We start from the raw sequence: 13,637 nt of genomic DNA on the forward strand, positions 1-13,637 counted from the left end.
GACCAGTGCTGATACCACTGTAGTGTTGATTTGCACAGGGTTTTCTCAGCCCCATTCCCAAGGCAGAAAGGAATTTACAGAGGTCCATTAGATCTTTACACAGCTAAACCCTGTCTACTTGTGAGGTCAGGTCTACCAAAGCTGCATTGCTTTGCCAGGGTTGTTTTTTGTCCATAAAGCTGTGAAGCAGTTCTAGGAACAAGATCCACACCTTGCTATGGGCAGGTTTCTCCTCTCTCCAGGTGCTTTGGAAACTTCCTCTTACTCAAAATTAGCTGAGCATCTGAAGACACTGCAACGAGGTTCTGCCAATGCTCAAATCAAACTAGAATAACAACACCAATCAAAAATCCAAGGAGATGCAGAGGAGAGCAAACTACAATGGAGCAAGCTGTGTGTGGGGAGTGTAGGGTAAACTGGTACAAACTGCAGCAATGCCATGAACTCCAGCATCAAACTTGGCTTGATGGTCAGTGCTACACACAGGCCTCTTTGGGATAATTTCACTCTGGAAGGTTTCAAAATATGCTTGAATACAAAAATTACATCCCTAAAAGACACCAGGCTTACTCCAGACATCTCAGAATTTCCCAGTCCCTTGTGACTCCTCCCAGCAAACAGGTACCAGTTCTGTTTCAATGTCCACATCCATCCAGTCCAAAGTCCAAAATCAAATTGGTCATCTGGTAACTGCTGCTTTGCACTTAATTGTGTGTGTACCAATATTTTGGAATACCCAGCTCTGTGTATGGGACTGACACGACACACATCTAACAGGACACACAACAGCACAAGCAATATCCTTCAACCTGGAAGGCTTAGAAATCTGAGAAGCAGGAGAGCTGATGGCTGGTCATTAAACTGACTGTTATAGGAGAGGAAGGGTATGTCTCTGCTCCCTAATGAAAAGGATAGACAGATATTGAAGTGGAGTAAGTTGGACTTTAATTACTGGTTTTGATGTCTGATCTATAACTCCCTAAAAGTTTTGTACAGAAGTAATAGGGAAGCATCAGAAAATTCCACTGGGATAGAGATGAGGTCCAGTTTGCGAAAATATCCTCTTCATAAAGAAGCTCAATGCCCTCCTTTACTTGGCAAGCCATCATGAATTTATGATGCATTGCATTTGGAAGGCAACACGGCGCACAGCTGAGGCAAGTAACTGAAACGCTGGGAGAGTAAAAGCAAAATGTTCTGAGAATGAGGGTGCATATGGGGATGTATTTGAAAAAAAATTATATCTATATAAATATACACACACATTTGCTAGAGAAAATGTATATGTATTTATAAAAAATCTAAACTTCTCACCAGTCAAAAGTTAGAAATGATGCAAAACGCATCTGCTTTGATAAGTCTGTTATAAATCTCTTAGCTTGAAGCTTTTAACTGACCCTTTCCAGTTCATGAATATTTTAAGGGAACCTAGTTTAATTTAAAACAACCCTGGATCAATATATGCATTTTTTCTGGCACTGTCCAAATTCCAGATCCTTGTATTATCAAAAATTGTATCATACATCTCAAGTTTAGCTCCAAATATAGGGTTCATTCAAGGCTGGATCTCAAATTAGGGGTAAACCTAATTGGACTGAAACCTAAAAATTTCTGTATGGAACCTGGACAAGGAAGACAATTTGGTGAACTATATTTAGAGCAATCCTGTGACATGAAGTCTCCCCTATTGCCCGATGCTGACGTTCAGAGAAGCACAAAAATGTCCTGGGGAATGGGTGGTTTCCATTATCACTTTGTGACAGCATTCAGCATTTCTGCATGCTGAGGAAGGCCACACTCCCCAGCTTCAAAAACTTGCCTGCTTGTCCCCCAGAGCATTAATGGGGAAAGGGGACACCTGCCCCACCAAGAACTGGCATCTCCAACCTCACTGAGAGCACCTCCCATGTGAAAATAATTTCAGCAGCCCAAGACTGCAGCTGCCCTGAACACCCTTTGGAAGAAGCCCTCCTGCCTGACATCAAGAGCTGCAAGAGGCTGAGAATGCCAAGGCTGACAAATAATTCTTTGAAGATTTTTAGGCTCTCGGAGCATTGGTATGACTCTGCAAAGCTTGCAAAAAGCAGCTATTTATAAGAAGATCCCCAAACGTACTGTCCACTTTAAATATTAATGGCATTAACAACTCTTCACTGTCCCACAGATCAGTGTTCTCCGCCTCTCATCTTCACATAAGTAAGAAGCATTTCTTAATAACTACAGTGAAAATCAAATCCTGCCTTGCTCTGAAAGTCAATGAGAGTTTTGCTCTGAGTCATGATTTATTGTGTACTTATGTTTTTCCTTCCTAGCACTGTTCATTTTTTTAAAAAAAAAGTTCTCTTGAAAGACACTACCATATATCCTACTGCAATAAATATGTTTTTCATTTTAGAACCTCTTTTTTCATACATCTCCGTCCACTGCAAAATTCATTTGGTGCCACTAATACAACACAGATCCTGTATTAATCCAAGCAGGATACTTCTATCACCATTAGGTTTTGTAGCAATGATGGCTGCCTGGCAGTCATCCTCTCAGCTAGTGACAGCTCCTGCACTGGGACATCCTTCTGGGCACAGCACCCTTCAGAGCTTTCCCAAAAGCATGGACACAGATTTACAGGTGTCTTTGCAAAGGGCTGTGGTGTTTTTTTTCTTCTGAGGCATCATTTTGATGCCTGAAAAACATAAATTTCCACAGAAGAGGGAGCCTGAATCAGATTCCAGGTGCCTTGGTAAAAAGGAAAGTTCTTGGTCATTTCAAATGCAATGAATAACAGATATTAAGTCAAGACTGCATTGCAACACCAACATCTCCACCTAATCACACACCATTGATAAAAAGGCAGAAACATGGACTGGTTCTGCATTGAGGTGTATCTGTGGGGGTTTGTTCTGCACACAGATTGTGTAACCAACCTCTAAGGAAATACCTACATAAACATCCAGCCTGTGACTTCATTAAGCTGCTCCCTGACTCCATGGGAAGTCCGGAATAATCTCTATAGAAGGAACACGATCAATATGTTATCGAGAAGATAAGTCAGTGTCAACGCTAATGTTTAAATATTCATCTACTTGTACCAACATCTTGTCTGTTACCGAAACAACAGGAATATTCAAAGATTAACTCTACATAAAAGACTCGGTAATTTTTTCTCCAATTCCTTGTTTTTCTCTCGTCAGCTCTACGAACAGTTGTTAAGTAGAACAGGTTGGCATTTTTTCATCAAAACGTTACTTATTTGAAAAATGGGTCTTGGAACAAACCAAGACTTTTGCAGGAAATTTTCATTTGGGGAAATTTTTCAGCTTGTTGTCAAGAAAAGTGAAAACTGAAAAGAATTCCTTTTCCAGGATACACAATAGTTCTGAATATATAATCAAAAGAGCTAAAAGAACCAGACGGTATTTGTTTTAATCCAAAGAATTTGAAGGAAGAGAATATAAAAGGACTCATATTAACTGCAAGCACATTTATAAGGAGCTTCGGAGGAGAGAAGATTTGCTTCTTCATTCAGGACTACTTAGACTAACTCCAGAAAGTACCGGAGGAGAGAAGGAGGGAGGATGACTCCCGAGCATCTGCGACCCACTCAAGCCATTTCTAGCACTGAGAAGAGACTTTCCAACATTTCTGCAGTGAAGGAGCTGTTTAAAATTAGAAATTAAAAAAAAAAAAAACTCTATGTAGACGATTCAGGAGCATATGAAATGCTTGGACAGAAAGATGCTGAAGTTCATTGAAGCTTGTGTTCTGTGTGGTGCTGCTTGGAGGATCTAAATATAACCAACGTTTCTGCCACCAGAGGCAACAGTCCCTTGCAAAGGAGGAGAAAAGTGATCTCCCAGATGATCATCACACTGCCCTGAGAATTCCTGCTGAAAGACATTGACGTGGTTTCATGCAAGATGCTGAGTACATCTACCTGAGTCTGGAAAAAGTAATATATAGTGGTGAGCCAAGCCCCATATCTAATTCCTCTGTTACAGCTTAGGCTCTTTGCAGCGTGTCAAAAGTAAACCAACACTTCCAACACCTTATTCACAGGTAAGCATTAAAGTAGAGCCTCTTACCATTTCTTAGGTGGGATTTGAACTTCAGAATTGGATGAATGAAATGACAATAAAAGGAGTTACAAGACAAACCACACTGTCGTCAAGGGAGGCTTGTAATGGAACAGCGTAGCTTTGCCATTTTGCTATTTACCAAAAGCCTTGTTTCAATCAGGGCTATAATTAAAGCCCTTAATCATTCTGAACAGTTTCAAGTGAATGGCTTCTCTCATGCGTTAACATATCATTTATGGAACAACTGTACATGCAAGGTAGTGTCAGAAGTCTGTCTGGACATAAGAAGTAGCCTATGGAAACATAAATCTTTTTCTCAGTATTTTAATACAAATCTGAAAATGCCAGTTTACACATTTAAGAAGCTGTTACAAACTGTTGAGAAAAAAAATATGTATCTTGTGAATTAATGAGGCTTCCTAAAGACACAAAGTGTGTTTGTACACAGCCTGCTACGCTGCAGAGAGGGGAGCAAATAGAGCATGGCAGAGAGCACTTGCAGCTGCAGTGTGGAGTTGTGTCCCAAAGGACATCTTCCAGGGGAGGGAATATCACCACCACACCCAGCATATATTTAAGAACATCTTCATGTTTTCAAACAGGAAGGAACTGAGGTGGGAGCTACTTGTACTCACCCATCGACTGGAGCCTTCCTGCTTTTGCTACCACTGAAGGAGTTCTGGTACCAGAACCAGCATGGATTGTGATGGAGTGGTTTAGGGGGGCAAGTAAATGAAGGTTAAATCCAGGCCATGGCATTGAGAGGCATTTCTGGGCAGCCTGCACTCTGCTTGCTCTCTCCAGTGTTATTTTGCCTGGCATGACGGGGCAGTGACAGCAGAGCAGGGGAAAGAGGTCAGGTAGGACAGGTGGGGAAAGGAGAGGTCTAGAGAATGAGGAAAGAGGTGTGAATGGAGAAAAGACACCAGGTAGGTGAGAATCTAGCATCAAACACTCGCTGTTATTCAGGAATTTTGAAGAATCTCTACTGTGGTGAGAAGGCATATGCTGCAGGACTGCATTAGGGTTCTCCAAGGAAGAGCGTGTACTTTCCTTCCCTGCTTTAAAGAATTGAAACAGTGTGGAAATTAGTATAATCAGATTTATAATTATAGTGTAAAACACTTATGATATTAGGCAAGGCTGGGAAAGTTATCTAATTTTCAGTCCTCAGCCCCTTGTGTTTCCCCTCCCAACAACTGTTTAACTATCTTGAAGTTCGTAACTTCCTTGTAATTGGGTACTACTGCTCCGTTTTGTTCCTCTGAAAAGTTGCTGGAAAGGCAACAAGAGAACTTCCAGAACTTCCTGCCCCCTAAAGCAGTGGGAAGGGCAAACCCTTTCTAACTTGCTAGTCAAAGGAGTGGGAATTTGCAAAAAAAAACTTTTGCCCTAATAAGGGCACAGCTGATTTCTTTAAGAAAATGTTCCAAATTAGGTTTTGCTGAACTTCTAGTAAAACATTGGCTTGTTTCAGAGGAAGAGCCGGTAGACTCAGTGCTGTGGTGGACTTCACAGGGAAGTGCTGGCAATGGCATGGACTCCACAAGGTGGGCATGTCAGAGCCTGGGCCTCCCAAAAGCAGAAAACCATGAGGACTTGTGTCCCCACAGCACCTGGTAGGTCCAGCTTCCTTCTCACACAGCAGCAAGCCCTGAGAGCCACATCTCACAGTGCAAGGTCTCCTCTCCTGCTTCACACTGGGAATTTGAATGGTTCCCACCACATCTGCTCCAGTTCTGTGCTGGAGCAGAAATTTGAAATGCACCTGGATGAAACACTTTACTGACCTGCTGCCCTTGGCCTGCCACACCCACAGCCTTGAGACATCCATCTCCCAGATGTTGTCCAGCACCAGAAACATTATATTGCACTCTGGGGCTTCAGCAGGGGGTATGATCAGCAGGTACTGCAGGTCACTGTCCTTGGGTCACCAGATGTCATCCACAGCACGTCTACCTTCAGAGGTACAACCTTAAAACATTAAAACATGTCTTTCCAGGTAAGCAATGATGGACAGATAAGCTAAAGGTATAAAATCTGCCTTTTTCTCTCAGAGACCACAGTAACATTCGGCCTCATTTCCACGTCAAGATCAGGTCTGCATTTTAATGTATACATTGAGGAGACTGTGTAAAAAAAAAATCTAATATTATGCTTTTGAATAGAGAATTTACCTAAGTAAATAATTATTTTTAAACCTAAGATTTAAGCAGCTTTAGTATTCCACATTATGCTAATGTTTGACAATTACTAAGTGTGGGTATCAGCCAGCATTTTTTTTTTAAGTTTAATTTAAAGCAATTTGACATGGAAAGGTTATTACTTTAGTTGCCAATAAAAGCTGTACTTTTAACATAAGTGTACACCAAGCCCTAGGGTATGTGACTATTATCTTTTCTGCAATTATGTGGTGTTCTACATAAATGTTTAAAAAAAAAAAAAAAAAAAACTTAGAAATATCAAAAGTACGAACTTAGCTGCAATATAAAAGTTGAATAGCAGAGCCGGGAAGCCCGGCTCCCGCAGACACAACACAGGTTGAGGTTTCCTCCTAGAGGTACCGCCGGGAACGGCGCCTCCGCCTGCACAGCATCGCATCCCCCGCACCGCATCCCCCGCACCGCATCCCCCGAACTGCTTCCCCCTGCTCTGCATGCCCCCCACACCGCATCCCCTGCGCCACAGCTTTTCCGCTGCTAGGAGGGGAAAAGGCTTTTCTCACATTCTTCACAGAGTCACGGGATGGTTCTGGCCAGAAGGGACCACAGTGTGTCTCCTGGTCCCACGTCTGTGCTCAGGCAGGGTTCTCCTAGAATACGTAACACGGTATTGCAGCCAGATAGTTCTGGGGTATCCCCAGTGAGGGACACTCCACATCCTCTCTGGGCAATCTGTTCTCGTGGTCCTTCACTGCACAGCAAAGTTCTTCTTCGTGTTCAGGTGGAACTTCCTGGGAATCATTTTGTGCCCATTGCCTCTTGCCCTTTGACTTGGCATCACCACCATCCTCTCAATATCTTCCTTTTGGACACTTCTAGGCATTGGCATGAACCTCTTGACCTTTGTTTTTCCCTTTAAAGTGGAAATTGATTCCACTTCCACTTGGCTTTAGGGCTGTGTCTCCAGAAGAGACCCCATGGCTGGAGCAGTGAGCCTCCCCAATAGCACGAGGTAGAGCATGGGGAGCCCCATGCCCAAGGAACAGCCCCACAACTCCCAACCCAAAGCAAAGTTTGGTGCTACCACACAGAAGCAGCACTGCATGGTCACAGCCCTGCCTTTGAGTGGAAATCAGCCATTTCCCTCAGGAAATGCTGTGGGAGAGGGTGAGGAGCCCCAGTGCCATTGCCAGAGATCCCAAATGGATGAAGCCCTGGGTTCAAGGCCAGGTTGGAGGGGGGTTTGAACAACCTGGTCTAGGGCAAGGTGTCCCTGGCCATGGCAAGGGGGTTGGAACAAGAAGATCTTTAAGGTCCCTTCCAACCCAAACCATTTGATGACTCCACAGGCCTGTGGAGGAGAGAGATGAAAGCGTTAGGAAGAGCCAGGCCAGCTCATACTTACAGGGAGAAAGGCACTTCCCTTCTGACACATGGTCTCCTCCAGGATGTTTCTTTGGCCAAAGTGAGGATGCCATGAAAAACAAAAGTGCTGTGAGGGTATTTACCAATTAGCTTGGGGACTTGGCACCAAGTGCTGTGTTCCCTTGGGCTGCTTAGTCCTGAGCCCCTCCTGTGTCATGGAGTGAGAGACATCCCCTTCCACCAGCCTCTCTGGGCCAACATGGGGCAGGGCCAAGGCCCACGTGGGCACACAGCAATGTCCCCCGACAGGAGCCAAGCCCCACATCAGCCTTTGCAGGTAAGTTCATTCCTCTACTCTGCCCACTCAGCCCTTCAAAGACAGAGCCTGGGGGCAAACAGAGCAGGCGAGACAAGCTCTAGTCCAAACACTGGAGGCTGCTTAGTTAAGAGATCATTTTGATTTTTTTTTTTTTTTTTTTGAAGTCTAGGTGAGGTTTTTTTTATGTCTGGGTTTTGTTTCTAACTTGAAACTTGTGAAAATCACAGCATGACCTTTGCTGGCTGAAATTCTTCCCAAAACCAGGGCAGTGAAATTCAGCTTCCTGCAGTGCCCTGCCAGCGCCTTTTGGTTCTGAACTGCAACCATCCCCAGGAAAGGAATGGGAGTTCAGCCCCAGCAGTCCATTCAGTCTTTTGTCCTTCTGCTGGGAAAGTGAAAACACTGCTTATAGTTCCAGTGCCAGCTGCAGTTCATGTTTCAAATTAACTAAAGTTCATTATTTTACACTTTAGGTAGAAGCTGCAACAAACTGTTCACCAGCAGTCCAAGCAATAGTATACAAGCCCCTCTAGGATCCCTTGGAAGAGCTCCTGATGAGTTCACCAATGTTTGCACATTAACCTCTGGGTGAAAAGCCAGCCAGAGGGATGTGAGAACTCCACCGAGCCCTCCAGAGCATGACACAAAATGATGCAAGTGTGGGAGCTAGGAGAGAAAAGGTTTTGTGAGCCCAGAAAAATAATAAAACGTTTAAATCCTTAATTGTTTTTCTTGAAGATTTATCCAAAATCAAGCTCTACTTAAGCCTGTGACTTTGCAGAGCATTGTCAATAAATTAGATCATGCACACAAGGCAAGGATTTCAAGCCAAAAAGCTCTAGCCCTGAGTCGCTTAACAGCAACACTCCCCAGAAAAACGACTCAAGATGAAACATGAGATATGTATTAATTATCAATGGTCTAATAGAAAATTTAATGAAGACAAGTATCTTCTTGCACTTTATCCACGATAACGATGATAGTACGTCAGCGAGGCGCATACCTTACAACGTAGCAGTGAATGTCAAGTCTGAAGCCATTACAGCAATTCCCCACAATAATGGCCAGCCAATGCATGGGCTTGTAGCACTTAATCAAAGTAATGACATCCATCCACAATTATTTATGTTATGGTAACAAAGAGCTGCCAAATGCAAAACAAATGACATGAGGATTTGCAAGTGAATTTCTTCCCGTAAATTCTCCTTGGGTTATGCTTAAGGGGCCTCAGGATGGAATTCTGTCTTTATCCAGAGCGATATCAGAACCATGGGGTTATAGTGCCACATTTTACTGCCTATAAGCAATGAACCCAATGCTATCACTGAAATGAGCTCTTCAGCCAACAGAACTCTATCAATATCACTTGAGCTGGCCTTGGTTTACACCCAAGAGTTGTCTTCAGAATTTTACAAGAGGGAAAAAAATTGTTTGGAAGACGACCTTTGCTTACTTCTGTCTATCATAGAAAACAAAGACCCAGTTGTATCAACACTTAAACACACATTTAACTTAAAGTGTATGAGCAGTCCCTACTTACCTCAATGGGTTTGGATTAGAGCCATTATAATTACCAACCATGAATCTCTATTAAGTGCAGCACTGTTCTTTCAGGGGCATTTATGTGGGTGTTTGTATAAAAACACTGTCAAAAACTAAAGAACACCAGTAAATATAAAATGGCAACATACAGGTTCAAATGTAATGAACTAATTTATTTTTTTTAACACTACATCCAACTGTTTTTCACCACTCACAGATGTCACTGGAACAACTTGAATACAAAAAAATTGCCTAAGAACAATAAACTACACAGACCAGCTAATATTGATTGCTTTAAAAATGCCCCCTGTTAAACTTAAATAATAGCCAAATCTCACTACAGTAAATGTACTTTTATATCATTAAATACTAATTTAACAGAAATGTGGCTGCGCAGTGAAAAACACGAAAATGCTGGAAAACTGAAAGATCGCCCTTTTTTTTGTCTTATTTTTCTGTGCATTATATTAACACCCAAAGAAGACAACAATAATTTCATATTAGCTGGCCACGCAGTGACACAAGACAAAGCTGGCACCAAGCTTAACTCTAACACGCGCTTTCCAAAGGCCGTGAGAGGGGAGACTGCAGGACTCTCACCACAGGCTCTGGCCACCTTCGATGACCAGGTTGTGGCCAGTCATGTAGTCCGAGGCATCAGAGGCCAGGTAGACGACGGCAGCCTGCAGGTCAGTGGGCTGGGCCAGCCTCCCAGCAGGAATGGTGGCCAGCCAGCGCCGCACCAGCGGCCGCAGCTCCTGCGAGCGGATCAGCGGCGTGTCAACGATGCCCCTGCAGCGAGCACAGGGACCAAGGGTTTAGCAAAGAGGAGGAAAGGCAGCACCTAGAGGTGTGTGAGGTGTTAGCTCAGAAGGAAAGCGGTGCAGTAGCACGAAGGAGATGAGCACATCCTGCCTGCTCTGCCCTTGCTGAAAGTCATGGTGGAAACTTCCATAGCGTTCCTTTCCTATCATCACCTTTTGCTGCTGATGGGCAGCTCAGAGGTTTCCTTTCAAGTACACATACATTCACACAATCTTCTTAGATAATAGCACAACCCTCTTACTTTTAGGTTACCCATAATTATGAGTTTAATTTTTTTTTCTAGAAAACAAGCACAGCATTGGAAATTAAAGTGCCTGGAATTGAGTCTGTCACGGCTCTTGGGAACTGTTGTCCTTCCACCAATTTCTCATCACTCTACAACTAATGTCACACAGGATGCTTGTACACAGCCCAGAAACTGAAAACAGACCAACTCCCCATATGTCAAAGAGGGGAACAAAAGCCAGCACCCTTCTGGGCACCAGACCCTTTCCACACACAAAAAAAGAGAGGCAGAGATAAGCACAACACACCCAGTGTGATCTCCCTTAAACCAATACCCGACAAATCATACTGATTTACCTGTCTTGCCTCTTTTACATTAATGACTGACTCCACTATTTACTAAAACTCTGCTAAGTTTGTTTTTTTTCAGGTGCCCTAAAAATGATGCTGCAGGAAGCACAATGCAGGGCAAAGATTTGGCTGGCTTTTGTGACTTTAACTGCAACTGATTTGTCATACTCCTCCTTAACAACATATTTGTATTTTGTGAAATGTATAATTTTTTCAGCCCCTGAACAAATATATTTACATAACTGTGTCTAACGAGAAATTACATTTAACTTCTCAGAAATGACAATAACTAAAACCTGAACTGCCAATTCCACTTCATTAGTGTGGTAGAAATGCATTCCAAATGTTAATAAAAATTCCAACATGCTGATAAATTAGCGCTTCTAAGGAGCATGTGACACCTTGGTTAACATATTCAACCTCAATTATATTTCTCTTCAGCACCCTGTTATCTGGAACCTTTGCTGGCAATCAGAGGTGCTGTTTTTCAGCGGCCAATTTTCTAGATAATGTAGCTTATCAACACTGTGGGTAAACTTGCCAATGAAATCAGGCTGCACTGAACCACACACACGCTAATTGCATCTCTTTTTTATGCATATTTACAGACTGTCACTTCAAAGAAATCAGTGGCCCATTGAGGCAGCCAGTTAGCTGGAAGAATTGCCTCTTGCAAATGAAAATTAGCAAACAAGCTAGTGATAAATATGAAATGAACAAAGTATAAAAATACCCGTTTTGTTCTGAAACTTCATCGGCATCCCAATTTAGACTTCCAAGGAAATAATTTTTTGAGACAGACTGGATTCTGGGTATGAGATTTACCTTTTGTTTTAAATGAAGGCTGAAATTCACTATTTACTCTGTTATGAAGTGGAACTAATTCAGATTTTCCCCCAAACATTTCTGTTCTCACGAATCAGGCAGGATTTAAATATCAGCTTTGTATTTTATTGTAATTGTCAATAAAGAGCAGAGCAGTTCAGAAACACTGAGGGATGCAGCTCACTTAAGTTCTGGCAATGTAACAACATCAAGCACATTCCAGTATAGGACTGCAAACGGTTTAGTTATTTCCTTCAAGCACAGCCCCCTGGTCTCCCTCCTTGCTTTCCCAAACTCCTCAAGAACTGGTTTTCTTCAGAGAGAAATGTGCTTTGAGCAGCAGACATTAAATATATTGAACTCCTCTCCCTTACGTGCCTCTCACTGTGCTTACAAAACCATCACCATCATCATCATCATTCTGGCTTTTACACTATCAGAGACCAGAATAAGATCCATATGATTTTCTTATTTTTCTTCATTTACAGATATGTTTTAACCCCAAGGGAATGCAGATTAGGGAATAAAACACACAGTCCTCCAGCAGAACAGATTTTGCTAAAAAGAGGACGTTTTTCAATCTGTTCAGAAAAATGATCTTTGGTCTGATCACTGCAGTCTGGAAATCACCGTGCTGTGCCTCTTGCTGGACCTTTCTTTAGGTTCACTCCACATAGCAAAAATTTAGACGTGTAACCAAACTTCACTACAAATTTTTGTTATAGAAATGAGGAAAAAAAATAGAGCGCAAAACTTAAAAGTTGCAAACACACATACTGATGGCACTATAAATATTAGGCATGTCATTGATACTACACATCTTCTGGGAAAGCTTTGGTGCCAAGTTGGGCAATTTAACGTTGTCGAACCCTTTTAGGCAGATTTTAGTTGGCTCCTAACCAGTTCCAGCGAAGACAACTGCCAATGCATTAATTCCCTACCTCATCTCGTATGCAGTGCTGAGCCTATCAGTACTTTCTGTTGCATGTCAATGTAATATCAAACTGCTGGTTCCTTAATGTTAGATATGAGCATCAATATTTCATTATTGATACACAGGACAATTTGAGACATGAGGGGGGAAAAAAAAAAGACCTCAAGGAAAAAAAGAGAGAAAAAAACAATTGCCTAAAACATTTCCACTTCGAGAGACACATTAGGAAAAATATCACTTACCAGATACTTAACTGGAATTGTTACGTGCACTCAATCCCCAAATGAGAGCAAAAAAAGATTCCATCTGTGTGTAACTTGATTTCTTTCAGATGAGTTATTAATTTGAATGAGTTAAGTACACTCCACTTAATCAGGAAGTGTTTAATCACAAGATCCACTTAATTGGGACATCTCCCAAGGAATTAAGATTTAAGTCCAAAGATACTTACCAGCAACGACTGCTGCTTAATGGGGATAGTAATGCTGCTTAATTGGGATGCCTTCAGGTGATGCTGGGGTGCTCCTTCTCCTGCCAGCTCTGTCTCTCCTTCCCCCTTATGGCGTGTTCCCCAGACCTGCAGTGATCCTGCCCTGCCTGTTTTCTGGGGCTATAAGCCTGATGCAGCACAGTGTGGCTGCCTTCAGAGGAGCAGGGCAGGATGCAGGGCACACAAAGGCTCTTTGCCTATCAGCCCAACCCCAAATTCCTGCAGCATTTCAGTGGGGAACATGGTTAATCCCCCAGGGCTGCTGCCCTGGATGCAAGCTGACCTTAATATCAACTTCCAGCTGCCCATCCCAAAGGTTATCACATAATGGCATGTCATGTCTTGCTAATCAAGAAGAAGGCAGTAATTAGCCCAAAAATGGACATTGATTTGGTGTAATGGCTGCAAGAATGACGTGTTCTAATGCTGCACATGCCAAAACCAGACAGCTTCCAGAATTCCCCCTTCCATCACACCCAACACACTTCCATGTCCTGGAACCAACAAAGAGACTAAACCCTGTGGG

The 13,637-nt window shown here is 42.7% G+C and overlaps 1 protein-coding gene across 1 annotated transcript in view; it reads right to left on the reverse strand.

Moving 5' to 3' along the window:
- Positions 1–9,954: 9,954 nt before the first annotated feature.
- LOC106850326 (uncharacterized) overlaps positions 9,955–13,637 on the reverse strand; it is a 32,881-nt gene continuing 29,198 nt past the window's right edge. The window contains exon 11 of the mRNA XM_088171194.1: positions 9,955–10,253. Within this exon, the coding sequence (XP_088027320.1) occupies positions 10,058–10,253 (196 nt within the window). The 3' untranslated portion in view covers positions 9,955–10,057. The remainder of the gene's footprint in view (positions 10,254–13,637) is intronic.

This window comes from Sturnus vulgaris, chromosome 11 (genome assembly GCF_052056855.1).
Source record: "Sturnus vulgaris isolate bStuVul1 chromosome 11, bStuVul1.hap1, whole genome shotgun sequence".
In the NCBI taxonomy this organism is placed as follows: Eukaryota; Metazoa; Chordata; class Aves; order Passeriformes; family Sturnidae; genus Sturnus; species Sturnus vulgaris.